Genomic DNA, 27842 nt, shown 5'->3' on the forward strand with positions numbered 1-27842 from the left:
TTGAATGTGACATTTGAATGCACTGTGTATTCCTGAGGTGCCAAGCACCTAGACAGTCGCCAAACAAACATACTTTTAAATGAATTAAATTTAGAATTAAAGGAGCGTTCGGTGTTGAATACAAATCTATAAGTTTATATAAACTGAGAGAAAAGTCTAAATTATTTTCTGGGGAATTAAGAGCCTAAAATAAACTAAATTCATTTATACAGTTTAAAAATGTAAACATTAAAATTAAATTGTTTTTATTATTTTTTTTAAAATTTTTTATTTATTTATTTTATTCAAATAAAAATTCTTATATAAAAAGTTTATTTTTATTATGTTTTCTTTATTGATTAAGTTATTAATAAATTATTTTAATGTTAAATTTAACTAATAATTTAGACATGAATTAAATTTACAGTTTTAAAAAATATTTTTTGTTACATTTTACTAAGCATTTAAACGTTAATTTTATAAATAAATTTAAAAATGTCTGTTTATTTACTGTTCTGCTTTTTAATTAATTAACTGATCTTTGATTCCTTAAAGGTGCAATATGTAATATTTTCTGTCCACTAGAGGTCGCTAGAGTCCTATTCAAAATAAAGGCGTAGCTTGATGACGCCAAGTTTGATCGCGGAATCTTGGGACGTGTGGTCTTACCTCAACGGCCAGTGGAAAAGAATTGGGATAGGACTCGGGAAGAAATCATGTTCATGGATGTGATTATTAACATTATTTTAGTATGAAGCAGAGCAGGACCGAGTGTTGTGGGAGCTGAACGGCCACTGGAGCGATTGCGCAACACACTTGCCTCACGAGCAGCGGAACTCCGGTCATGAGTATGAGGTAACACAGCTCTGTTTATCATATTAGATACATTTGAGTGTGTTGAAAATGTTATAACGTTACTCTGTGTGTTCGCTCGGCGGCTGCTGTGAGATATTTGTTGCACACTGCAGTAAGACAGATCAATTTTAGAATATCATATTAAATGCTGGATGGCTTGTGTTGATAAATGGCATGCAATTAATTTTAAAACGTATTGTATGATGGATAAAATTCTGTATTACTGTTACTAAAAATAAAGCTGCATCTGATTATGCTATGTTAGCTAAAATAGTGTTTTTCTCTGAGGCATGGTGAAGCACAGTACTCGCAAAAAATTAAGAAAATTACATTTAAACAATAAGATTAAACATGTTGAGCTATATAATAATAATTAGTTTTCTGTCCATAAATAAATCAAAACAGTTGTTACCTCAACTATTAAAACATGTTAATATTAAAGCGTCTTTTGTGTTTCCATGGATTCTACAAAATAAAATCGGAAACTGAGGGTAACACAGGTATGACGGAATTGATAGGCGACTCCTCACACGTCCCGGAGCCTTGGTTAAAATTGCAATTTTCTCACGATTTACAAATAGTTGGAAACATTTGGGATATTGTAAGTACTCAAGTGAACAAAATCTCTAACACTGGCCTAGTGGTTTTTGGATATTTTACTGCAAAATTCATACATATTGCACCTTTAAAGGGTTAGTTCACACAAAAATTAAACCCTCATGTTGTTCTAAACCCATAAGACTTTCATTCATCTTCAGAACACAAATTAAGATATTTTTGATGAAATCCAAGAGTTTTTTTTATCCCCCATAGTAAGAAACGTATAATTACCATCATTAAAATTCCAGAAAAGTGGTAAAGACATTGTTAAAATAGTCAACGTGACTACAGTGGTTCAACCTTAATATTATGAAGCGAAAAGAATACTTTTTGTGTGCAAAGAAAAAAAAAAAAAAATAGTGACTTTATTTGACAAATTTGTCTCTCCCCTGACATTCTCCTACACAGTTTACGTAGTTAAGACCATGCACAATGTCTTTACTACTTTTCTGGATCTTTGGGATTTTGGGGTGAACTAACCCTTTAATTCCAGATTTCTTCAAGGGCACAGCCCAAGGTGAGACTTGCACAATGTCCCCCAGGATTCTCACTGTCCTAAAAAGAAAAAACCTGCAGGTGAAATTGGGGCTTGTTGGATAACCTTGTCTCCAGACTAGTTTACTAACATTGGCGTCATTAAGTACCTCTCTGCCCCCCTACTGTGCTAAATGAGCTCAGTACGTGGGTCTGATTTTCTCCATTTATATCGATTTACTCACTGATGAATCATTCTGCTTGAATTTCTCCCAGGTTGAGACATGTTTAAAGGGACCGTGTCATTTGACTGATGTTCGCTGTCTTCTGTTGGATGTGACCTATTTGGTTTCCACAGAGAAGATGATGTGGTTTATGTGCAACCCCCATTAAAAGAAATTAAGGTATGATCACTTCAGGTATTTATGGTTAATTCTGCACTTTTCAAGTACGCTCTCAATAAAGGTTCTTTATCAAAAAGGTGGTTCAATGCAGAATTTTAAACATTCATGGAACTTTTCAAATGACCCTTCACCGGGAGTTTGATTGACAAGCGGTCTAACCAATCATAACGCAGAATCCGCCATTTTGTCCGACAAAGCAGTCAGGAGTAAGAAGTTTAACCTCGGTGGACTTGAACTTGAAAAATGGTGTGTACTGATGTCTTTCCGCGTTTGAAACAACATTCCTTCTCATGTTCATTCATATTTATTTAATGCTATAAATTAACTAGTAGGAAGAGATGATCGGTTCAGGAGCCGCTTGAGCCGAGGAGCTACAGCAATCTGTCACGACACCTTAAAGAGCCACAAAACGGTATTTATTGTTCGAATTTCTTAAAAAATTACACAGTTTGAAAGGTTTGACTTTGTCTAATATCATAAGTAACCTGCTCTGTCTTGTCTGTCGACGTGTTGTCAGTGTCCTCTTTGCTCCGCGATGTATTTTTCACTCTGTGTGGCGTGACAGCGCCATGGCTTGTTGGACAAAGCAACAGTAACTAAGGGAGCGGGTCTTTGCCAAGGGTCAATTGTACAAAAGGTAGTTTTTATATTGGAAAAAGGTTCTTTGGATTATTAAAATATTTTTCACACTAAGAAAAAAATGGTTCTTTTAAGAACTGTTCAATGAAAGGTTTTTTAGGGAACCCAAATGGTTCTTCTATGGCATCAATGCAAAACCTTCCTTTGGGAACCTTTATTTTTAATTCCTCAGAAATGGTATTGGCTTATGAATTTGCACACGGTTTGTCTTAAAGAATATTAAAAACACCACATAGACATATATACAACATTAAAAACTTGATTTTCACCACAGGGGGACTTTAATGCCGCTTTTTCACTGCATGGAACGACTCGGCTCTGTTGACTCTACTCTACTGACCATGATACAGCCATTTTTTTTCAAGTTTGTGCGACAGTCGTTTAAAGCAAGTCATTTAAAAAAAGTCACGTGAAAAAATGATACTGCGGTGGCTGTTGCTAACTATTTAAATCTAGCGGGTTTGGTGTCACGTGTTTCAAATCCAATGATGCTGGTAGTGACAATTCTCTCTGACCAATCAGTGTTCACACATCACATTTAGTATCAGTACGGCTCACTTGGAACCTCAACTGAGGTGGTTCTATTTAAGCGAGCCATACCTTTCCATACTGAGCCTTCTCATGCAGTGGAAAAGCACCAAATTGAGCCGTACCGAACTGTGCCATGCAGTGGAAAAGCGCCATAAGACTTCTATATGTAAAAACCCCTGTTATGCTTGGCAAACCTTTAAATACTGGCAAATATAACACTGTTGTTTATGAGGGTAGGCCAATCTTGAAAATACTGAATATGCATTGATATGCAAATGTGACAAATCATTTGCTCATGGTTGTGACATTAAGACTGAGTATGGAAATGTTCAGAAAGCAGTAGCATATTACCAATTGCCCCTCAAATTTTTGTTCTTGCTGCCAACAGTTACGCATTGTTACACTTATTTGGATTAAATATGAAAAAAAAGTATATTAATTTACAGTCATTTAAAAAAAAAAATTTGCGAGCGTTACATTTTAGATTTGTAGTTGCTTGCACTCTGATGCAAGAAAACCTCCTATCATACTTTTATTCCAGAAGAGCAAAGAAATCCTGTTTTCCAAAATACATTCCCTTTAAATGTTTCACTTGTTTAAAGATGAATGCATTTTAGCTGTTAAAGTTACCTGTGCTGGGCACTGAGAGGGAACAGCTGTGTTTTGCTGTGGGTTCTACACTGATACACACACACACACACACACACCATCAGGCCTCCACAGAGCAGACAAAATGCTGGTGTGAGAGCAAATGGACAGATGTGACCCTCGTTGACTTGGGGATTCAAGCACTCACTTATCTCCCCACCCTAGTCTGTTGATTTTGCCTCTCTTTTCCCAACATCACACTGAATGTTCAATCCCTCCTGCTTTTCTCCATTGCCTCGTATTATTTCTATTCTTTCTCTGCTTGTTCATCTCTGTCCCAATCCAAATAGCATTAAAAGAGCTTTATAGAGCATTTCAGAAACAGATTATGAAGCAATAATGATGTTTCAAAAGAGGAGCTTCTATAACATGTTGTTTTGTCTCAGTGGATGCATTAGCCAAGATTCCTAATGGTTGTGAACTAGTTTCTGGTCGTTATTGGTTGAGTTTAACTGCTGTGTTAAAACAATATCACACTTAAAGCAGAACTAAGCAAGATTCGTGAAGCTCCCCCTTACTCCAAATACTCCAAGCGCAGCTCTGGACTACAACGACTACAACACTCGCCAGCGCAGTAGTTTTGCAAATACAGTACACTGGATGGAGGTGGGTAATTTTCGAAATTGTCTTATAAAGACATAATATATACATTGTTTTTGAATTACCGTAAAGCATTTTGTCACTCTCGCGTGAACGTGAACATGAGGCGAGATTGTTTCGGGTCGGTGCAGCTCAAGTTGCCAGAGGGGGTTAGTGCACGCCTCAAACACACCACTACAAGTCAATTAACCATCGTAAGGACTTAGAAAACTATTTATGAAGGTAAAAAAAGTTACTTAGTTCTGCTTTAAAATCATGTTTTTCTGAATATGAAAGTGATTGTGATTAGGCCTACCTGCAGCAGAATCACAGACGTGATGATATTCGGGGGAAAAGAACACTCTTGATCGTGTGATACAATTTACACATCACTCTTACACACACACACACAAACTTAATTTACACAATACACTACCATTCAAAAGCTTAGGGTCAACAAGATTTTCTGAAGGGTCATGTGACACTGAAGACTGGAGTAATGATGCTGAAAATACAGTTTTGCCATTGCAGAAATAAATTACATTTTAAAATGTATTAAAATAGAAAAAAAGTTGTTATTTTAAATTGTAATAATATTTCACAATACACTGTTTTTACTGTGTTTTTTGATCAAATAAATGCAGCCTAGGTGAAAATAAGACTTCTTTCAAAAATATTACCGACCACTACTAAAAAATTAAAGTCCCCCTGTGGTGAAAATCAAGTTTTTGATGATGTTTATATGTTTATGTGTTGTTTTTAATATGCTTTAACACGAACCATGTGCAAATTTATAAGTCAGCACCATTGCTGAGTATTTTCTCCTTAAAACTGCAGTGATCGAAAGACACGGTTTGAAATCGCTGGTGTTTCTGACGTCACAAATGACTTTGTAACCAATCACGTCAATGAGTGGATCTCTGAACTGGAGTGAGTGAGTGGAGGTGGGGCTAATTTGCATATGAAGATTTTTTCTTTTTCAAGGAAAAAAACTTTAATATATATTTGATATGTTTTAGTGAAATATATTTAGTATATATTTAGTATATATTTAGTGATATATATATATATATATATATATATATATATATATATATATATATATATATATATATATATATATATATATATATATATATATATATTGCTATATCTATTGCTTTATCTATTTTATCTATCTATCTATCTATCTATCTATCTATCTATCTATCTATCTATATATATATATATATATATATATATATATATATATATATATATATATATATATATATATATATTTGTTATAATCTATCTATTCTGAATCAAAACAGAAAGATCCTTGCAGTGTCTGTCTGAACATAGCTGAGCTATATAACCAGTTCTTAGAAACAAGTGTTATAGGAACACTTGCTATGTTAGGAATTCTGATCAATTAGCCCCTATTCAGGAAACACAAGCAAAATTAATTTCTGTGTAAATTGTACTGTGTAAATCCCATTCAATTCGATTCAACAATGTAACCATGAATAGATTTACACAGGGAACCATCTCCATAGGATGTATGTGTACTATTCTACATTATTACAATATCCCCTCCCCCTCAATTTAGGTGTCTCATCAGAGGAAATGGAGAGAGAAAGAGAGAAGCAGACACAGAGGAAGTGAGAGACAGGAAGTAAAAGGGTGATAAAGCAGGGTTAAGTGAAAACAAAAAGAAACAATGCTAGATAATATGGAAGAAAATTAAGTGGGTAAGGAAATGAAACAGCGATAGAGAGGGAAGCAAACTGCATAGACGTGCATATATGCATAAGGAAGATTGCATATGCAAGATTGCATGTGCATGAGCAACCCAATATAATCTACATTTTCCGTAAACCCTTCAGGCTCTACTGAACATCACGTCTCCTCTGCGTCGGCCTCTTGATTCACACTCCAGGTTTCATTAAAGCTCATTTTGACTCTGCACCATGTCACACTGCAGCATCGTGATCCACGCGCTAACTCACGTCACAGCCATGTTTGAGCTGATCAGGGTAGCGTGACTTCATTCAACATGGCAATAAATCCACAGAGGCATGTACGGTGTGGTATATAGCGCACAAACCTGCTCACGGCAGGATTTAGACAGAGATAGCGGACCCCAGAATCACAGCATGTGCCAGCAGCGCAACCCAAGGTCGGGAATAAACACACGCTCCTCCCTGACAATCAAAAAATCTCTCTGAGAAGGGAATGGAAGAGGGTGGGGGAGGTTTATGACTGCCTGAGTTTGGAAATAATATGCATGTGATGTGCAATATATAGAGATATTAATATGCAAGTAGCACCATGTTGTTATTTATTGCGTTGCAATAAAGAAACCACATAGCAGTGAGAGGTCAGAAAAAAAAGAGTGAGACAGGGCTGATAGTCATTTCCCAGAATGCATCAGTGCAGCATGAAAGAGGGGAAATGGTGTGTATAATGTGGATGCTTCCGGGAATGCCGTAAATAAGTGCTTGGTAAAGCCAAGCCTCTGGCCAGGTTTAGCCTGTGGTTCTGGATTGCTACTTTATTTAGAGGCTTTATAGGCTCAAATTAAGGTTTAGAGGTCCTAACACATGCTTAACCTTAAGTATTAAACTTTGGCACAGACTATTAGAGTTTAGACATCGATACCTCAAAGCATGTGACTGTTTGAGCAGAGGTGTGCTATTAAAGGCTTAGTTGACTTCAAGTTTTTTAAGAATAACCCTTTAATTTGATGGTTTACTTTGCTGGATATAGCTGATATATGATACAATTAACATGGCGTATGCTTAATTTCACGATAAGTGTTGGTTTAGGGTATATTTGATCTATTTTATCTATTATCTATTGACAGCCCTACTATAAAGATAACAATAAAGATATAGTTCTCAAAAAAATCATTCTCAATATTAAAGAATAGCTGAGTTCACACCTCAGCTATAACGAAAACGGCACAGAGAAACAATATTGTTGGAATCACTTTCTGGAGTGCACTTCATGAAAGCATCATTATGGTCTCAAGTTCCGTCTCTATCAGCATAGTTCAACAAATCGCTGTTCCCTGAAACCATAGTTCCAACGATCATTCGCAAAAAGAATTGCAAAGTTGTGTGGTTGGAAAGGCAGTTCTTGAGCTGTGGTTAGAAGCATAGTTTCTTGTTTGTATGACGAATGAACTCAATAAATCATTATCTTGAGCAAAATAAGCAAGCTGACATTCAGTACAAAGACTATAGAATAACACAAGATGCGTCGGAATAAGTCGGCGGAATAAGTCCCACCTTCCTAATAAGAGCCAATCACTTTACCAAAAAAATTGGTAAAGTCATCGCATCACTGCAGTGGCCATTAGAAGCTCCGCTTCCTATAGAAACAGTCAAACGTGTGCTTCCTAAGATCCTGAGACATGCTTAGGACTGCGCATGCACATTAGCTTAATCCAGCCTGAAAAATTCAATTTTTTGTCATGATCCGAGTGTTTTTCATTGGTGACTTCAAATATGAAATTGAATCGAAAGTTTGGCAAACAGCTTTGGAGAATTTGATGTTTCCTCAATCAAAGAGATAGGAGCTGCACTTGCATACCCCAGAGGCGTTTCAAAGATGGCCGCTGTGTGAATTGACTTGTCTTAAAGGGACTTTGGTACAATGTATATCTTTTATTTCGAATATATACACAAATGTAATTTACGTCTTTTAGCTTGTCAAGCGATTTAAAGCACTGTTTTTGAAGAGTGTGCATGTGTGTACGTGCTCTAGCACATAAGAACGGGCCTATGATTGAATCTGGAAATGAAGCAAAATAACTAATTTATAGCATTAATTCAATCTCAAACGGATTCATCAAAAGAAGTTCTTACTCCATCACATGCATGATATCTTTAACCAATGTAGTTGACAAATTTGCAACAGTATAGTATAAACAGAATAATCAGAACGATATCGTCTGCTGGTGTAGTTACCATTTATAGTTACCATTCTTGGTGTGAACGGGCCTTTACTCTACAGTTTATATTGAAAGTGTCGCAAAATGAGCAAGAATCAACGTAATATCATTTTGCAGAAATCTTGCCATTGCCACATAGATGGGAATTCCACACAACACCATCATGATGATGAGTTTTAGGCAATGTTTTTACCACTAGATGTTTTTGGCAATGTTTTTAACACTGGATGTCCTTCTACTTTGTTTGTAGAGCGCTCTCTGCATAAGCGTAAACAAAAATTTTAATGGAGTCACTGTCTTAGCTAATACTACAGTAGATAGGCAGCAGAACACAATAGTAATGAATCAACCCTGATTACTGTCTGTCGCATTAGTTTGTTTTACTCCTCCTGAGAGGTACATCTGTATTTCAATTAGGTAAGATCAGAAAGCGTCGACTCTGCTCTCTACTTGTCCTGGCTTGGGCGTCTGCCAGCTGAAGAGGAAGATGAACTGGCAAAGAGAGAACTCTTTCTTCTCCTTCGTAGCTTCTAAAAAGTCCTTGAAACCCCTGATGTTGCATTTTTTTTACCTAGCAAAATCAGTTAACCATATCTGATATCTGATCTGATATCTGGTTTCAATCTTTTTTTATCATGCAACAAACCTTCAATGGCAACAAAGGGTTGTCTTAGTTGGGTTAACTTTCATAACATAAGCTGTAATTTACTGTACAATTGGCTAGGGATAATAGCAGGTGGGAAGCAGAAACATGCAGTGTTTTTCTGATGAAATTGACCTTACAGTGCAACACCGCTCTTGTGAAACTGGTCCAGTTGGGGAGGGCTTGCATACCGCATACGCAAGATTAATGCTTTGTACTGTAGCTTGGGGTGTCTCAGACAGTAGTGGGAGTGAAGTACTCTAGTATGAATACTGAGGCAGTTAATAGTTTTGCTCAGCTGCTCTTGCAGCGTTGAAGAGGCCGGCTCCTCTTCCCGCTCTCGCTCCCCAGTGCAGATCTTGAGGTGTTGCTGAGGGCTAAGCGGCAGATATGCTTACCTTAACCCTCAAATAAGTCTCTCCACCTCTCTAGAGTGTGCTTCAGAGGTCTCGGAGAGAGCTGCATGCTGCAGAACAACACCTGAGCTCAAAGCACCTTGGGTCAAATGCATCTAAAACACGCACATACACTTAAATGTGCATCAACTAACATCTTGTTCATATTGGAAGCTAACAAAGTCAAGACGTGTTACTAAAGGCCATCTGCGTCATAGTTCGTTCACACACACACTCATACACACACTGTCCCCTCACCTCCTCCCACTGGTGGATGTATCTGATGAGGCGTGAAAGCCTGAGAAGACGGAGCAAGCTGAGGATTTTGGTGAAGCGTACGATACGCAGTGCTCTGGCCGTCTTGTAGACCTCCGAATCAAAGCCTTTCTCCACTATTAGAAAGATATAATCCACTGGGATGGAGGATAGGAAGTCTACCACGAACCAACTCTTCAGATAGTTCATCTTAATGACCTTTGGGTCCAAGATGATCTCCGAGCTCTCCTCATTCACAATTCCTGTTCGGAAGTTCATGACCAGGTCCACCAGGAATATGGTGTCCGAGGCCACATTGAAGACGAGCCAGGTGGTGGTGGTTTGCTCGGAAAAGAAGGTAATTCCCACAGGAATGATAATAAGATTCCCCATCATCATGATGAGCATTATCAAGTCCCAGTAGAACCTGCAGTGGAGACAAAAAGTGACGTGTTAAAGTGGGAACAGTTGAAGGCAAAACCGTTTCTCTCCTAGCCTTGCAGGGTTGTGTGATATTCAGAATTTAAAAAAAAAAAAAAGTATTCCCTTTCATTGCATGAGTGTGAATCTTAGGGATGCATGATATATCATCCACAATATTGCTATCGGCTGATATATGTTAATTTTTAATGTCATCGTTATCGGCCCGATAAGAAAATTTGGCCAATATATTAAAGCTGATCAATAATTGATTATTTCCTTCAGATTAGTTTTGAATTGCTTGAAATATGATTGAAATCACTTCAAAAAGGAAAATACAGTTATGTGCAACATGTACAGCACAAGTCTGTAATATAGGCTACATAAAATTATATTGAGAACATTATAATTGTGTGCTTGGGATATGGCTTTTAATGGTGAGACATTTGTTTTTGTAATCACGCTCTCAAAAATTATATAAAAATTTGCATTTAGATTCATTGGCCAATATATCGGTTATCGGCATACAGATATAAAGAATTATCAGTTATCGTTTTTGGCAAAAATGTTCATGTCGGTGTGCATCCCCTAGTGATTTTGAGTTGATTTGGCCACACCCCACAGGAAGTTAGAATATGAATCAGAATGACAGTAAGAAGAGTTTACTGAACTGCAATTCAACCCAGTAAAATTCATTCTAGGAAATTAAGTGTTTTTCTACACTGGTCCTCCAAAAGAAATTTTTTTTAAATATGATGAGACACACATATACACTACCATTCGAAAGCTTTGGGTCAGTGAGAATTTAAGAAGAAAAAAAAAAGATTAATACGATTAATACTTTTTGTAGCACAACTGTTTTCAACACCGACCCTTGGGTCGGCGGTCACGCCGGCGTGATCACCGCGTTTTTTTCTAACCAGTGTGAAAGAGACTCAAAATACTCCATCAATGTTGCACATACAATTAAGAGTTATACACCATTTTAATCTGTGGAATATCTTCTTTTATTTATATACACTCAAAGTAAAAACAAAATGTTGTGCTTTTTGTAAAATAAAGAAAACTAACATGATGCGTGATCTCTCGTCTCCCTCTGAAGGAAGTCCAATCTGATAGTTCTCAGAAAATGAACTGTAAGTTAGTGAATACTAAATCACAAAAAAAATTAGACTTATGTCTAATAAAACGTTGAAATGTCAGGTTTTAAATCATGTAAGTCAAATTGAAAACAAACATTCTGTGTTTATGTAATCTGTATGAAAAGAGAGAGATGTCAGAAGTCCGTGATTCAGCTGATTATCCGCTAATGCGGCCACACCCACGGAGCCAGCGCTATTCAGAGGAAAATTCTGAGGCAATACATGCATACATCATCTCAATTGTGTATTTATTGTCTTGAAAAGTGTTTTGAATAGCCATAGTTAGCGATCTCTGGCCTCTGTTAGTTCGGTTAGTTCCTGGATTGCCTATTCTTCTTTAGTGCTCAGGCATTTGTGGACTAAAGGTGTACAGAGCGCCCTCCTGCTGCAAGTATGAATTCAAAACACAGTATCCAGCACTCATAGTAATGACAATAAATCCTGAATAAATATTACTCTTCTGTATAGAAAATTGACAAACATATGAGAATCCATCAATATTTCTCCAAATGTGCATGCTTTTAAGCTAAAAGCCTATATGAAATGCCATAGAGGTAACATAATTTTTCAGACACTTTGCATCACAGAAATACATTATATTTTAAAGAATATAATAGAATACCATTTGTGGCGACCAGGGCGGGCGAGAGCCGTGAGGGAATGGCGCGAGGCCGGTGACGCAAGTGATAACAAGCATCACCTGGGAGGCGCACCGGCCTTGAGTCTCTCACGGAGGAGCTCCGGGAGCATAAAAGGAGGAGTGACGACCGTGGAGGACGAGAGAGGACCAGGCCTGGACTTTATTTTATGTTTTATTATGTTTGTGTGGCCGGCAGACGTCCGCGAGGGTCTGCCGGCATTACTTTCGTTTTGTTCTTTGTTTATTTTACATTAAAGTTTGTTTGAACGTTCGCCGGTTCCCGCCTCCTTCTTCCTATATCTACTAACCTCGTTACACCATTATTTTAAATTGTAATAATATTTCACAGTATTGCTGTTTTTTCTGTATGTTTGATTTACACCATGATGAGATTTGAATCATGATCATAGAGGGTTTTTTCACAGCCTACCTGACTAAAAGGCCTCATTAATATGCAAGTAATTTCTGGTCATTATTATGTGATTCTTTTGTCTTCTCCGGTGAGAATCACCCATTATACATGAGGATTCATGCCTCCACGCATACTGTGTTTCTTGACCAAAGATGTTTTATAAAATTTAAATCTCTCTATTGTTTTATATGAACAAGCAGGCAGCATAATTTTTACCTCATTTTGAAGCAAAAACTCTAGTCTACAACCTCAAATACCCAGAAGTCTTGTGAACAAAGATTTATACTAATAAGAATATACTAAGAAATGTTTTCTTTAGCAGCAAATGAGCATATTAGAATGATTTCAGATGGATCATGTGACACTGTAGACTGGAGTAATGATGCTGAAAATATATTCAAATAGAAAAGAGTTATTTTAAATTATTACTAGTTTTTACAGTATTTTCTATCAAATAAATTCCACCTTGGTGAGACTTCTTTCAGAAACATTACAAAAATTTGACAGACCCCAAATGTTTGCTACCATATCAAAATGTCTATAAGGCCTATAAATCTTCACACATTTTACACAAATTTTTGTCTTGACAAACTTTGCTTTCTCACATTCAAATTTGAATTGCAATTCTATATTCTTTTTACTGCCTCAATTCATTTTTTTTAAAGGTGCCCTAAAATCAAAAAATTGAATTTACCTTGGCATAGTTGAATAACAAGAGTTCAGTACATGGAAATGACATACAGTGAGTCTCAAATTCCATTGTTTCCTCCTTCTTATATAAATCTCATTTGCTTAAAAGACCTCCGAAAAACAGGCGAATCTCAACACCGACTGTTACGTAACAGTCGGGATCATTAATATGTACGCCCCCAATATTTGCATATGCCAGCTCATGTTCAAGGCATTACAAAAGGGCAGAACGTCTGGATGTGCACAGCTGAATCATCAGACTAGGTAAGCAAGCAAGAACAATAGCGAAAAATGGCAGATGGAGCAATAATAACTGACATGATCCATGATGTCATGATATTTTTAGTGATATTTGTGAATTGTCTTTCTAAATGTTTCGTTAGCATGTTGCTAATGTACTGTTAAATGTGGTTAAAGTTACCATCATTTCTTACTGTATTCACAGAGACAAGACTGTCGTTATTTTCATTATTAAACACTTGCAGTCTGTATAATTCATAAACACAACTTCATTCTTTATAAATCTCTCCAACAGTGTGTAATGTTAGCTTTAGCCACAGAGCACAGCCTCAAACTCATTCAGAATCAAATGTAAACATCCAAATAAATACTATACTCACATGATCCGACGCATGCATGCACACATGCTGAATCGGTGCATAGTTAATGATGCTTCAAAATAGGGAGTTAAAAAAATGTATTAAAAAAAATCTATGGGGTATTTTGAGCTGAAACTTCACAGACACATTCAGGGGACACCTTAGACTTATATTACATCTTGTGAAATCTGGTTCTAGGGCACCTTTAAAAGGCATTCTCTTTTCAGTTCTAAATGGCACACAACCCTTTAGCTTAGACCGGCATGAATTTCCTGGTTTGTATCAGCATCTCATTCTTAAGACGAGCGTCTAAAACATTTGCTGGTAGCTGAATTTTTGGTCAAACTTATGGCTTAACCATTCCCATTAGCTGAACTAACAAAGATTTACCCATGAACTGACTTTACAACCCTTCAAAAAGCACTTTCACATTCCCTTCCATCCTGATTCTATTCCCGATAGCAGAAAAAAAGCTAGTGCCCTTTTCAGCAAGAAGATGATGTAGCAGGACTGGCAAGATTAAATTCCTGCTCTTTTCTGCTGGAATGCCCTCATTCCAACAGCCCTCAGATATTTGTAATGTTTCTATGGGTTCTGTCTAACGGACTTCCTTCAGCGATCAGTACAGCTCGCGCCTGCAGTCCGCACACGATGCACTACCCTGTCGCTTTTGATATCACTGCCAACACTTCCTGCTGGATTGCCGCCCTGTGACAGCGCAGCACGGCTCGCACTTTGCTCTCTGGATGAGGAGGCAAAGAGCCACAGGCCCGAAAATAAAAGAGGGAGATTGTAACATGAGAGGGTTTCCCTTTCTTATGCGAGAGTTGTGTGTTTACAACCGTCTGTGTGTGACATTCGGCTTTGCTTGTACAATACACAGAAAGCTAATTAAAGGTACAGGCTGTATCTGCTGAGCCAGCAGCGCATGCACCCTCAGGAATTAGCTTGTGTTCTGAAAACATGTGAATGGAGCCACCATAGGGTTGAATGGAATCGTGATGGCGGTTTGGAGGCGTTTGTTGACGTGTGCAGTACCACTAGTGGCCTGCTGGGCCCAGCAATTATACCACGTGCACTTTATTAATGCATATTGCTAATTAGCTAGCTGAAACCAACACCCACTTAGCTTACTAGTTATTTAATGCAATTCTTACAGTGAGGTTAAATGTCTTGATCAAGTACACATTTGAGATAATTTATAGATTGAGAGTTTGAACCAGCAGAGTGATATTTCGGTTAGGCTAAATTGGCTAATATTTTGTCATTTTTAGATTATTGGCAAGAACCATGAACTCTTACTTTTATTGTAAATGTCTACAAACACAAACAGCCCATTTGATAATGCAGTTGTTTTTATAATTTTAGTGAATTCAGAGAAAATATTGTCAGCTGCTATACTGTAAAGCTCATTAAGCGTTTTAAAAAATAATGTAAAAGTTTAGTTACATGTTAAATATCAATTCTGTATTCTTGATATGTCATTCATTCTTTCTCTTCACCAGAGCACTAAACTCATATGAGAGATTTTCATTTGCTTGGCAGAAGATGCAGCACACAGCTCATACAGCGAGAAGAATCGCATTATGATTTCAAACCTTCAATGTTATGTAACAAGACATTCTGTGTTAAATAGACATGCAAAGAATTGAAGGACAAGACAGCAGCAATTGAACTGACTGCTTATTTAATTGATTTCAAGTAAGCATATTCTGGGATTAATTTTTCAGTTTGAAAGAAAATATTTTTTTATTTAATTTATATTATTATTATTATTTATTTATTTATTCAATTGAATCATCATCCTTGATGCAAATTCCCTCTTACTGATAATGCTATTATAACCACCCTGTCCTTCCTGACAGGACCCTCACCTGTGGGCTATTTTGATATCTACTGGTCAAGAAGATGCTTCTGATAAATAACGAAACATCAATCAGATTCCATTTTCATGTCTAGCAGCGTTTGTCTGCCTTGGCAGACAAGACATGTCTCTGAAATGGCTACAGACTCTGCAATGCGCATAAAAAGTCCAGTCTAGATGTCTATTTAGCACAGGTTAGAGACTTCCATTGTCGTTCGAAAGTGTGAATCTAATGTTTGACAACAAGCCAAACCAAACACGAGTGAAGTAATTAGCAAACACTGCTACGTTGGCGGTATTACTCATGCCACCTAATGTGAAGAAATCTTCCTCAGCGCAAAGTGAAAAATAGCCGTTTTTAATGTATGCCATGAGCAGACATGAGTCAGCTCTCTGAGAGGAGTCCAGTAGACAATAGAAGAGATTTTGGTAACACTTTACTTAAAGTCTTTATGTATAATGCATTATAAAAGTATTTTTAATGCATTCATTATGCCTTGTAATGCACCTTTTAATGCATTGTATGGGCTCATGAATAATTGTAACCACATTTATAATACAAAGTTAGAAAGAATAATGCATTAAAACACGACGAACGACCAATTTCAGATGTAACAAGGAATCTGTGAATATTATAATGCATTTTAATTACCTAGTTCTGACATGAAACTCTAGATGGCGCAGGCGGATAGGTCTTTAACTCATTGGTAGTGATCACGTCATTATCTACATAGCACAGCTGATTGGTTGCTGTTGCATCAGTGGCCATTGAGCTGCGATGTTAACGATGTTATTAGCAGTCTGCAGCGCGCTTTCAGAACCCTTCTCCTTCCCCAGCTCCACCTGTATAGATCTGTTACGGGGGTTAAATCATGTATGTTACATGTGCAGCAGCATGTCTTCCATGCTCACAGCAATGTTTGTAAATGTATTGGCAGTAGCAAGTCTCTCGGTACTTGCTTTGCAGCAGCAGCACCGCTAAGACCAAATACATAATCATTACCATAAAAATCTATTACCAATCTCCCAAGAGTTGCCATGACAGAACTTTGGTTACAATTATTTATGAAAAGATACAATGTATTGAAAACCTTTTTAATACATTGACCATAAAGGCTTTAAGTAAAGTGTTACTGACATGCTGTAATGCTCAGAGGTCAGCGTATGTACACACACATGCTGTAATTGCATTAATGTAGCCACTGTGTCCTGTAAAGACCAAAGCCAGACGTATTTTGACGGGCGCCGGTCTGGCCTAGAGAATCACACAAAATGTCCTGGCCACTGATAACGGCATACATCCATGAACTAAAATAGATGCTTTCAAGAATCCTATCTCATGCTAAAAACCCCTGGCTGGTGCCTCCGATGTGGCCGACGCACTTGGCTGTAATGGATCTGAGCGAATGAGAAAAGCTCTGGGTCTTGCTTTATAAATATCTACCGATCCAGTGTCAAATAATTGTCTGCGCTTCAGTCCAAACAAGCATCTTTGGTTAATAATATCCACTTTGGTTATTTTTACTTTTGGGAGCTCTAAAAATATTAATGTATTATTTGATATTGCTTATGCTGTTGGTTGCAGTATAGCGAGGAATGTGGATGAATTGCACGTGGAGTATGCAGAGGTATATCGAGTACTTGTATAGAGAGGGTTTTGACAAGCCATTTTGCTTTTGTAACTGTAGCCTTGACAACCGAATGACAGACAGGCTGCATTGTCAGAGGTGGGATGGTTGCCATGTGACCATCTGTCCTACTGGTGAATACTAAAGACAGGCATAGAGGACATGACCTCCACACAATGGTTGTACATGCTCGAATGCACTTTTCTGTCTCTCTACAGCTGCTGCAACTTTCCCTCGGTGTGAAATGTGGTTCAAAGGAATAATGTACACAAAAATGAAAATTCTGTCATGTATTAATTCTCATGTCATTCCAGAACCCTTTATATAATGAATGTGAACGAGGCTGTCAAGCTCTCAACTTGTGCACTAGATTCCAAGTATTCTGAAGTCATATGATAGCTTTGTGTGAGAAGACATTTAAGTTGTTTTTTCACTGATAATCTTCTGTTAACCACTGCATCATTGAATCACTGAGTTCTAATCAGTCTGAACCCTGAATCATCAATGAATCACTCAAACTGATTTTATGATCTGAATCAACCAAGTCATTGAAAAGAGTAAATGAGTCTTTCATGAATCAATCATTGCTATCGTTATATGTAGCATGGAAAAAAGAGGACTTCAAAGGACATGTAATAAAGTGCACAAAAAAGTCATACAGATGTTTATGTCTTTATTTCTTCAGTCAAAAAGAAACATTCCAGGATTTTTCTCCATATATTGGACTTCAACAGTTACCAACATGTTGAAGGTCCAAATTGCAGTTTCAATGCAGCTTTAAAGGAACACTCCACTTTTTTTTGAAAATAGGCTCATTCTCCAACTCCCCTAGAGTTAAACAGTTGAGTTTTACCGTTTTCAAATCCATTCAGCCGATCTCCGGTTCTGGCGGTACCACTTTTAGCATAGCTTAGCATAGTTCATTAAATCTGATTAGACCGTTAGCATCGCACTTAAAAATGACCAAAGAGTTTTGATATTTTTCCTATTTAAAACTTGAATCTTCTGTAGTTACATTGTGTACTAAGACCGGCGGAAAATGAAAAGTTGCGATTTTCTAGGCTGATATGGCTAGGAACTATACTCTCATTCAGGCGTAATAATCAAGGAACTTTGTTGCCGTATCATGGGTGCAGCAGTGCAATGATATTACGCAGCGTCTCTCACAAACGTCTCCATGGTTGCAAGGCACGTTCCCTGTGCAAGCAGGGGTTCACAGGCGCTGCGTAATATCATTGCACTGCTGCACCCATGATACGGCAACAAAGTTCCTTGATTATTACGCCAGAATGAGAGTATAGTTCCTAGCCATATCAGCCTAGAAAATCGCAACTTTTTATTTTCCGTCGGTCTTAGTACACGATTTAACTACAGAAGAGTCAAGTTTTAAATAGGAAAAATATCAAAACTCTTTGGTCATTTTTAAGCGCGATGCTAACGGTCTAATCAGATTCAATGAACTATGCTAAGCTATGCTAAAAGTGGTACCGCCAGAACCGGAGATCGGCTGAATGGATTCGAAAACGGTAAAACTCAACTGTTTAACTCCAGGGGAGTTGGAAAATTAGCCTATTTTCAAAAAAAGTGGAGTGTTCCTTTAAAGGACTCTACACTATCCCAGTCGAGGAATAAGGGTCTTATCTAGTGAAACGATCAGTCGTTTTCTAAAATAATAAATATATTGTATACTTTTTAACCATAAATGCTCGTCTTGCACTAGCTCTGTGATGCGCCACGCATTACATAATCACGTTGGAAAGGTCACGCGTGACATAGGCAGAAGTACCACAGTAGGGTGAAAAACTGCATTTCATAAAAATCGTTCATCTTCAAAATAATTTTTTTGTATAGGCCATTTGACTTAGTCTTTGCATGATTGCTTTGTAAACACTTGCTCAGTACTGCTGCCTACGTCATGTGTGACCATTACAACATGATTATGTAATGCGTGCCGCATCACAGAGCTACTGCAAGACAAGCATTTGTATTTAAAAAGTATATAATTTTTTTTAAATTTTTTTAAGAAAATGACCGATCGTTTCGCTAGATAAGACCCTTATTCCTCCTCTGGGATAATGTGGAGTCTTTTGAAGCTGCATTGAAACTGCAATTTAGACCTTCAACCCATTGGTAACCCTGTTGAAGTCCAATATATGGAGAAAAAGCCTGGAATGTTTTCCTCAAAACCCTTCATTTCTTTTCGACTGAAGAAAGAAAGACATAAACATCTTGGATGACATGGGGGTGAGTAAATTATCAGTGAACTAATCCTTTACCCTGCTGTGGCCTGTCTGCAGAACTCTGCAGTCACACTGCATTCATAAATTGGGCGTTTTTCTGCATTTTATCTGAGAAGAAAAACAGTCTTAGGCTATTTAAAGATTACCGAAGGGGCATCAATTTGGAAAAAGTGAGACACGCAGCCACAAAGACCTTCATTAGACTTTGGGACACGACTTTGAGACAAGCCTCCAAAAAGCAACAGCAAAAAGCATCAATAATGCAAGACAAACTTGCATGCCCCTAAAAATAGAGGTTAATCTGGGTTTAGAAATCAGAGGCCGTTTGATAGGGAGAAGGAATCTGCTCAAATACAAATCCTGCTTTTCCACAACCTGTGTGATTAATTTATAAGCCAGAGATTTGACCCAGGCTCATCTGTTACCTGATAAATCCTGCCACTAAAAAAAAAAAAAAAAAACACACACACAAAGTCACTCGGAAAGGTGAAGGAATCTTCAGTAGATCTTCAGTAGATTTTCTTTTCCCCAGTGAAGAATTGTGTGCACAGCTATAGGTTGGACAAACAAGGAAAGCAAGAGACAGATGACATGCAATATGGAGGACCAATAAAAGAAACATACGACTGAGTCACGCGTGACAAAAGCCGATGACAAAAGGGCTCAGGCCACATCAAGTCAAGCATGAGCCCTTTCTGAAAACAATGACTAATGAATCTTACTAACCTCCTATTAATCTTTAAAGAACCGCATTGAGTTATTGAGTTTCCTTGATGCTTCAGAACCAAAACAGCACATGTGAATGCTGTTGTCACTCATGCGGTTCCAACATTTTCAGCTCACAGCTGTGGCATTATTGCAAGAAAATTAGGAAAGAATGTGCAAATTTCACAACATTAACTGAAAAAAAGCATAGAAACAAAAGAGCAGTTTCCTGTGTGGGTGAAAAAGGAAAGCCATTGTAAATGAGCAGACAATACCGATGCCTGCCAAGTGTAGCCAGTATCACACGGTTTAGGCTTTCGTCCATTAAAGCAATAACTACTGTTATTCTCCTATTTGCTCTCTTTTTTTTCTGTCCACCGTTTCCTTCTCCATATCTTGTTTTCTCTTTCTCACCTGTTGTCTCCTTTTATGGTTCTCTCTTTGATGTAAAGCCTATTTGGCAAGTGCGATCAAAGGCTCAATATCGTGTGTACCACCTGCAGAACTGAAGCATGGCCATCTAAGGGGCTGTTCACACAGAGTGCTTTTTCTATTCCACTGCACTACTTTTCCATTGTTTTTTAATATAAACACGCTAGACGGATGTCTTTAACCGTTGTGCATGCGTCCCGTGGCATTCTAAAAACATGCCGCTCAAATTAAAACTTTTAAAGTGGTCATGACATGAGAAATCAAATTTGCCTTGATCTTTTGACATAAAGATGTTTGTACCATTAAAACATCCTACAAGTTTTATAGCTTAAAACGTCTTCGTCATTATATGCAAAGCATTTATTTAATCCAACTCCAAAAATGGGGGGCTTGTGACGTCACACGGACAAATTCATTTGCAAATGCCTGCCTCCAGAGTAAGACATCGTCGAATAGTTTTACATCATCGCATCATAGGCCCCACCCACTGGCATTCAGCCGCTTAACGGCTGACACTTGCCTACACTGGATGCAAGCGTCGCGCCAAAAGCAAATAAAACCCATTATAATTACTGACACTGTCTACACTGGATACAGTATACAGAAGCTTTACATGCTGGAGTCTGCCAACAAGAGGACAAATAGTGGAGTAAATAGAAGTGTAAAGGAATGTTTGCTTTAATGCATCCTGTTTAAACACCGTACAGTGTGTGTGTGTGTATATTATATATATATATATATATATATATATATATAAATATATATATATATATATATATATATATATATATATATATATAAACTTTAACTTTATATATAAAAGCAAAAAAAAACTTTATTAACATTATGTGAACCTCAAAGAACATTAAAATAAGAATAAAAAATCCTTGTCATGACCCCTTTAAAATCTCTAGACTCTAACACTTTTTTCTTCCACTGACCTGCTTCTCGCATTTTACATAACAGCAAAAACGCATTCTGTGTGAAACAGCCCTATAAGAGTGCTATGAAGCTACACACTAAGTTCATTTCAATAAAGACTAGCCGTCTTTTGCGTGCTCATATTCTGTTATTTTAGTATTATTCATATCCTATTATATCCTATTAGAGTATTTATTAATATTTTGAATTAGCTTTTATTTTCATATTTTCATTTTAGTATAAGTTTTAGTCTTTTGTGTGCTTTTGCATTTTAATTAGTTTAATTCATTTTTATTTCAGTTTTAGTTTGTCATTATAGTACTTATTTTATTTGAGTTAGTTGCCACCGAGACAAGATTTCTAATTTTTGTTTAATTATTAGAAGTTTCAATTTTTCATTTAATACTTATATTTTACTTTATTTCAACTTAATTTCAGTTAGCAAAACTGCAAAGTTCTGTCATGAAACTCTAGATAGCACAGGCTGACCTTAACTCAGTCTGCTTGCAATCACATCGTTCTCTATCCTGCTGTATCAGTAGTCAATGTACGCTCAAGTACTTGGTCAGCATTTGCTGTAGCAGTTGCAGCACGCTTCAGAAACCCTCCACCTTCCCCAGCTCCACCTGTATAGATCTGCTATGGGTAATTCATGTATGCTATTGTACAGCAGCAGCATGTCTTACTTGCTCACAGCAGTGTGTTGTGTATGTATTGGCAGCAGCAATAACAGCAGCATCAGAGTAGCAGATCTATTCCACCAAGACCAAACATATCAACATTGTCATATCCATTTCCATGCCAAACTCTCAGAGAGTTGTCATGACAGAACTGATTTTTAAAGGTGCCCTCGAATGAAAAATTTAATTTATCTTGGCATAGTCAAATAACAAGAGTTCAGTACTTGACATACAGTGAGTCTCAAACTCTCATTGTTTCCTCCTTCTTATATAAATCTCATTTGTTTAAAAGACCTCCGAAGAACAGGCGAATCTCAACATAACACCGACTGTTACGTAACAGTCGGAGTGTATGCCCCAATATTTGCATATGCCAGCTCATGTTCCCAACATTATGAAAGGCATTAGACAAGGGGAGCCAGTAACATTTGGATCTGCACAGGTGAATCAACAGAATAGGTAAGCAAGCAAGGACAATAGCGAAAAATGGCAGATGGAGCAATAATAACTGACATGATCATGATATTTTTAGTGATATTTGTGAATTGTCTTTCTAAATGTTTCGCTAGCATGTTGCTAATGTACTGTTAAATGTGGTTAAAGTTACCATCGTTTCTTACTGTATTCACGGAGACAAGAGCTGTAGCTATTTTCATTATTAAACACTTGCAGTCTGTATAATGCATAAACACAACTTCATTCTTTATAAATCTCTCCAACAGTGTAGCATTAGCAGTTAGCCACGGAGCACAGCCTCAAATCCATTCAGAATCAATGTAAACAATATAACAGTATACAATACTCACATAATCCGACGCATTCATGCCGCATGCATGACGAACACTTTGTAAAGATCCATTTGAGGGTTATATTAGCTGTGTAAACTTTGTTTATGCACTGTTCAAGGCAAGTGCGAGCTCCGTGGGCATGGAGCACGAGAATTAAATGGCCAGTAGCCCTGAATCTGCTCATTTATAATGATGCCCCAAAATAGACAGTTAAAAAATTAATTAAACAAAATCTATGGGGTATTTTGAGCTGAAACTTCACAGACACATTCAGGGGACACCTTAGATTAATATTACATATTTTTTTCTAAGTTCTAGGGCAGTATTTAATAAACAATACTGCTTGCTTTTTTTTAAATAATGTCTTCAAACCATCTGTATGTACAGTAAGTTTTATGCAGAAATGTCAATGTAAAGTTTACTAACTGATCAAAAAATAGTTTGAAGCTGAAGTGTGTCATTTTCTTTTTAAAAAGTTTTCCAGTACACTCCCTCTGTCTGCCACTGGTCAATCGAACAGATAGTCCCACCCATGTAATCACTCTATTGGTTGAGCTGGTGGTGTTATGGTGTTTGGATGCCCAATCAAATAAATTAATGTTTTGAAAGTGCCACAGATCCGATTTTTGGTGGAAAATTACCTTTTTTAATAAAATAAATATATAAATTTAATTTTCTCTTCACATTAACATCTGTATTTTGACATTAAAAAAAGCTTTAATTACTAGATTCTCAAAATTACCTCCTTAATAAGAATATTGTACAGTAAGTGTATGATTGCTAAGCATCCGCGTCCTTTGTACATTATGGCAGAAAGGTCAATCATGTTACATCACAGGGTTCAGAGCGATGTTAATCTCGTTCAGTGTGTGTTGGACATCTAATCCGATCTCACCTTCTCTCATCCCTGCTCTGATGTTAGAGGGCTTTACACAAACCATTCTGATCTGTTTCAGGGGTAGCATAACCTAGTGGTTAAAGACCTGAATGGTTGTAGGATTAAATCCGTGAACTATAACCATTGTGCTCTTGAGTGGGACATGTAACCTCAGGTTGATCCATTACTTCCTGTAATAAATGTACTGAGAGTCACATGGCATAAAAACAGCATAAAAGCAGTGGAAATTTACTTCCAGCAGATATGATGGGTCATTCCTGTTGTGCAGTACTGACTGACCTCTGCAACTTAAAAAAGTTAAGTATATGCTTGTGTTGTAACTTAAACTATTTTCCTAGGGAACAACCTGACTTTTACTGGAGAAAATAGCACTTCTAAGTGGATATCGCCATTTTTGCCATACCTCTTTCACATGAAAAACTGGCAATTCGTTAAGAAATATAGAAGGTGTTTCTTTATTACTTTTATATTTAGTTTGTTTTTAAACAATTTCTGTTCTTTTATTAAACAGGATGGGATGTTTTAGAGTGAGACAAACCAACTACGTCACTTGCTGGAGGATGATGTCACTGCTTTTGTCAGATAAAGGGATGTTACAAAAGACGGGAAAGGAAACAGGAAAAACTGATAGACCGATTATGAATTTAATAATAGCCTAATTCCTTAATAAACTGCATATGTTTCATGTTACAAGTTACTGCAGCAGCAGAAACATGACAAAAATGGCATTGGCTCAAGTTATTAAAAATTCAACCCTGTTTACTTAATTATGATATTGTAAGTAATAGGCATACTGGCTATTATAATAATTATGATAATATTTTATTTAGTATGTGAAGACTTGACTTCGAAATGAACAGCATATTACCCTGCTTTTGGTAGTTTTAGTGCCTTGGGAGTGCAACTTCCGAGTTATGTTCTTACACTTTACACATGATATTCCAAAGCAAAGTACATGAAGTAAATAAATAAAACAGTGAGACAGGTGGGAGTCGAGCTAATGACCCTGCAAGGGATAAAGTTCTCTGCATTCATGGAGAGCATGGAGCTGTTTTCAGCACCATGGAGAGCGTTACGGGCAGATAGGATTGAAACTAATGATCAGACATGTCATTGTTTTCTATCTATCTATCTATCTATCTATCTATCTATCTATCTATCTATCTATCTATCTATCTATCTATCTATCTATCTATCTTTCTTTCTTTCTATCTATCTATCTATCTATCTATCTATCTATCTATTTATCTATCTATCTATCTGTCTACATTGTAAAAAATATCTACACAATTATGGTAAAAAAAAAAATGCTGGCAGCTGTGTTTGTCAGAACTTCACTGTAAAAACATGGCAATGACGTTTCAAGCATTTTGCTGACTATATATTTTAGTTCTTGACTGTATTTGTATGTTTATATACCAACATATTTGAGCTATTTGGGTAGTTACTGTAAAAATGTACCAATTATCACTCAGGTGGTACAAATGAAAGCTACATGATGACTTAAAGTTCATCAAAACTGGCCTTTTAGCAAATGTGACCCATAAAAATAAGAAAGAAATCAGATGATTTAAGCACAAACCAGATTTTTACAGTATATATACTCTATCTATCTATCTATCTATCTATCTATCTATCTATCTATCTATCTATCTATCTATCTATCTATCTATCTATCTATCTATCTATCTATCTATCTATCTATCTATCTATCTATCTATCTGTCTGTCTGTCTGTCTGTCTGCCTGTTTGAGAAACTAACTGAAGACTTCAAACCTCCAAGTGGACTAATCAGCTCCAACTGGTGCACAACAGAATGAAATTATGATTTTGCTTATGTAATAATTCCATTCCTAACAGGCTATTTGACAGGAATTCGGTGTTAAATTGTACATTCTTAGTCCACATTAGTCTAATTCGAAGTATATGAGCTAGTCAAGTTGTGCATGAAACATTGTTCTGGGGGGCATTGGGTTTGAAAATCCCCTCCTTTCACCTGACTAACGCGATTAGCGTTAAACTGCTTTAGATCAACTGTCCCAGCGCTAAAATTGGCATGGGATGTTACCTGGTGACAGCCACACGGGATCATACAGTGCCACGAGATAAAACAATAGAATAATCCGCGTGTTTACGCCTGAAAACAAGACGTGATCTCGCAGCCACCCTGGTTCCTTCTCACGGCAAACACTAACAGCTATGTGTTTACAATGCCAAAGAGTGGTGCATCATTCCCTGCGCGCACCAGCACACGTCTTATACAACAGCAGAATGCCCAATGATGGCAGGTCGGAGACGTCCCATGATGACTATCGTGGCGTTAATTCACCGAGGTGACATTCACCCCTACTCATGCCAAGGACATCGCGTGCGTTCCGGTTTGGTTCCCCGATACGCTATGCAAAATGACTGCAAACGCGCCGCGCGGCGCACGCAGAGCCCATTTTACTGTGACCTGCGTGTGCGTGGGAAGGTGACTTTCCACACTCCTTACCTAAAATCACTATAGGGGTGAATGATCCAATATCCAGCCGTCTGCACTCTCTCCTGCTCTTTCTCCACGGCTTTCTGACTCCCGAACATCCGCAAAGAGAACTTATTCACCCCGGGCTGCATCATGGCTCCAAATTGCCGCTGCATAAACCCGGATTGCCTGGACGCGGCGTCTATATCGTCAAAACCGACCATGGCTTCTTCCCGGTCCCCCTTGACACCCACTGAGTTGCCGTGGTCTTTCATGTTCTGGCTCCCCATGCTGTTCTTCAAGATCGAGTCTTGCCTCTGGAACACATTATTCCCATCCACTTTCTCCTCTTTGTTGCTCGAGAACGAATTGGATTTGTCTTCCATGGCGGTTTCAGAACGTGCTGTCTCCGGGTGCGGAGGACAGGCTACGCGTAAAAGTCGAAAGGAGCAGCTGGCGGCTCTTCTGTTTCATTGGACGTCCCTCAAACCACCGCTGCCTCCAGTGCAAGTGCTGCTGCACAACTGAGAGGCAGAGTAGTGGTGAATCCGACGGGATCAGCTTTCTTGGGCTGCTGCCATCTACTGTTGGGATTGAGCGCGGCCCGCGTCCCGTTTCTCTCCGAGCGTGTCGCGGACGCACTGCGCTGCCTGCGCGGATGTGCTTCCAGACTGAAAGGGTGCCAAAGGAACACAATTTGAACATGATGTTGTAGATGCAAATCAGGGTTATGTAAAGCATTTGGGAAGGGCATGTTTTATTATGAGGTGAATTGAAATGGTAATTATATTATGAAAGACTAACATCTCTGTGGTTAAAGCGGTCAATAAAATCTCATATGCCGTAGGGGTTTGTGGAATGACAAAATCGTGTATCATTTTTAATACATTTTGTATTATGGTAATGGTAGGTTCTATTATAGTTGAAATTCAATACAAATAAAAATATCAATATTTTAATAACGTATTATTTTGAATTTTTATTTTACATTTATACCTTTATTTTAGTTTTTGAATAACTGAATGGTACTTCATCTCTTTTGGCTGTTTTCTCTTTTTACTTTATGGACACAATCCAAAAGATGATTATTTGAACAAAAGGCTGGCATCAGTTCAAAACCAACTTCACATTATGTAACAGTTTGAAAACAAAAGTCTCTAAACAGTATAAACTAATATTATAAAACAGTTCTAACTGGACTGGCTGTTCTTCTTGGATGAACCATTTAAAGTCATTATAAAAAACCTAAAGGGAATTTAGCAACATAATCATTACATTTAATCATTTAGCAGATGCTTTTATCCAAAGCTACTTACAAATGAAGAACATCACAAGCGTTTTATCGTACAAGAGTTGATATTCATAATCTCTATGCCA

At 37.4% G+C, this 27842-nt stretch overlaps 1 protein-coding gene across 1 annotated transcript in view; it reads right to left on the reverse strand.

Moving 5' to 3' along the window:
- LOC137012793 (potassium/sodium hyperpolarization-activated cyclic nucleotide-gated channel 1) overlaps positions 1-26851 on the reverse strand; it is a 139904-nt gene extending 113053 nt beyond the window's left edge. Inside the window, exons 1-2 of the mRNA XM_067376255.1 lie at positions 26496-26851; positions 9946-10369 (exon numbers count right to left, since the gene is read on the reverse strand). Coding sequence (XP_067232356.1) covers positions 9946-10369; positions 26496-26851 — 780 coding nt within the window. The remainder of the gene's footprint in view (positions 1-9945; positions 10370-26495) is intronic.
- Positions 26852-27842: the final 991 nt, after the last annotated feature.

The sequence above is a fragment of the Chanodichthys erythropterus genome, chromosome 22, assembly GCF_024489055.1.
Source record: "Chanodichthys erythropterus isolate Z2021 chromosome 22, ASM2448905v1, whole genome shotgun sequence".
Taxonomy (NCBI): Eukaryota; Metazoa; Chordata; class Actinopteri; order Cypriniformes; family Xenocyprididae; genus Chanodichthys; species Chanodichthys erythropterus.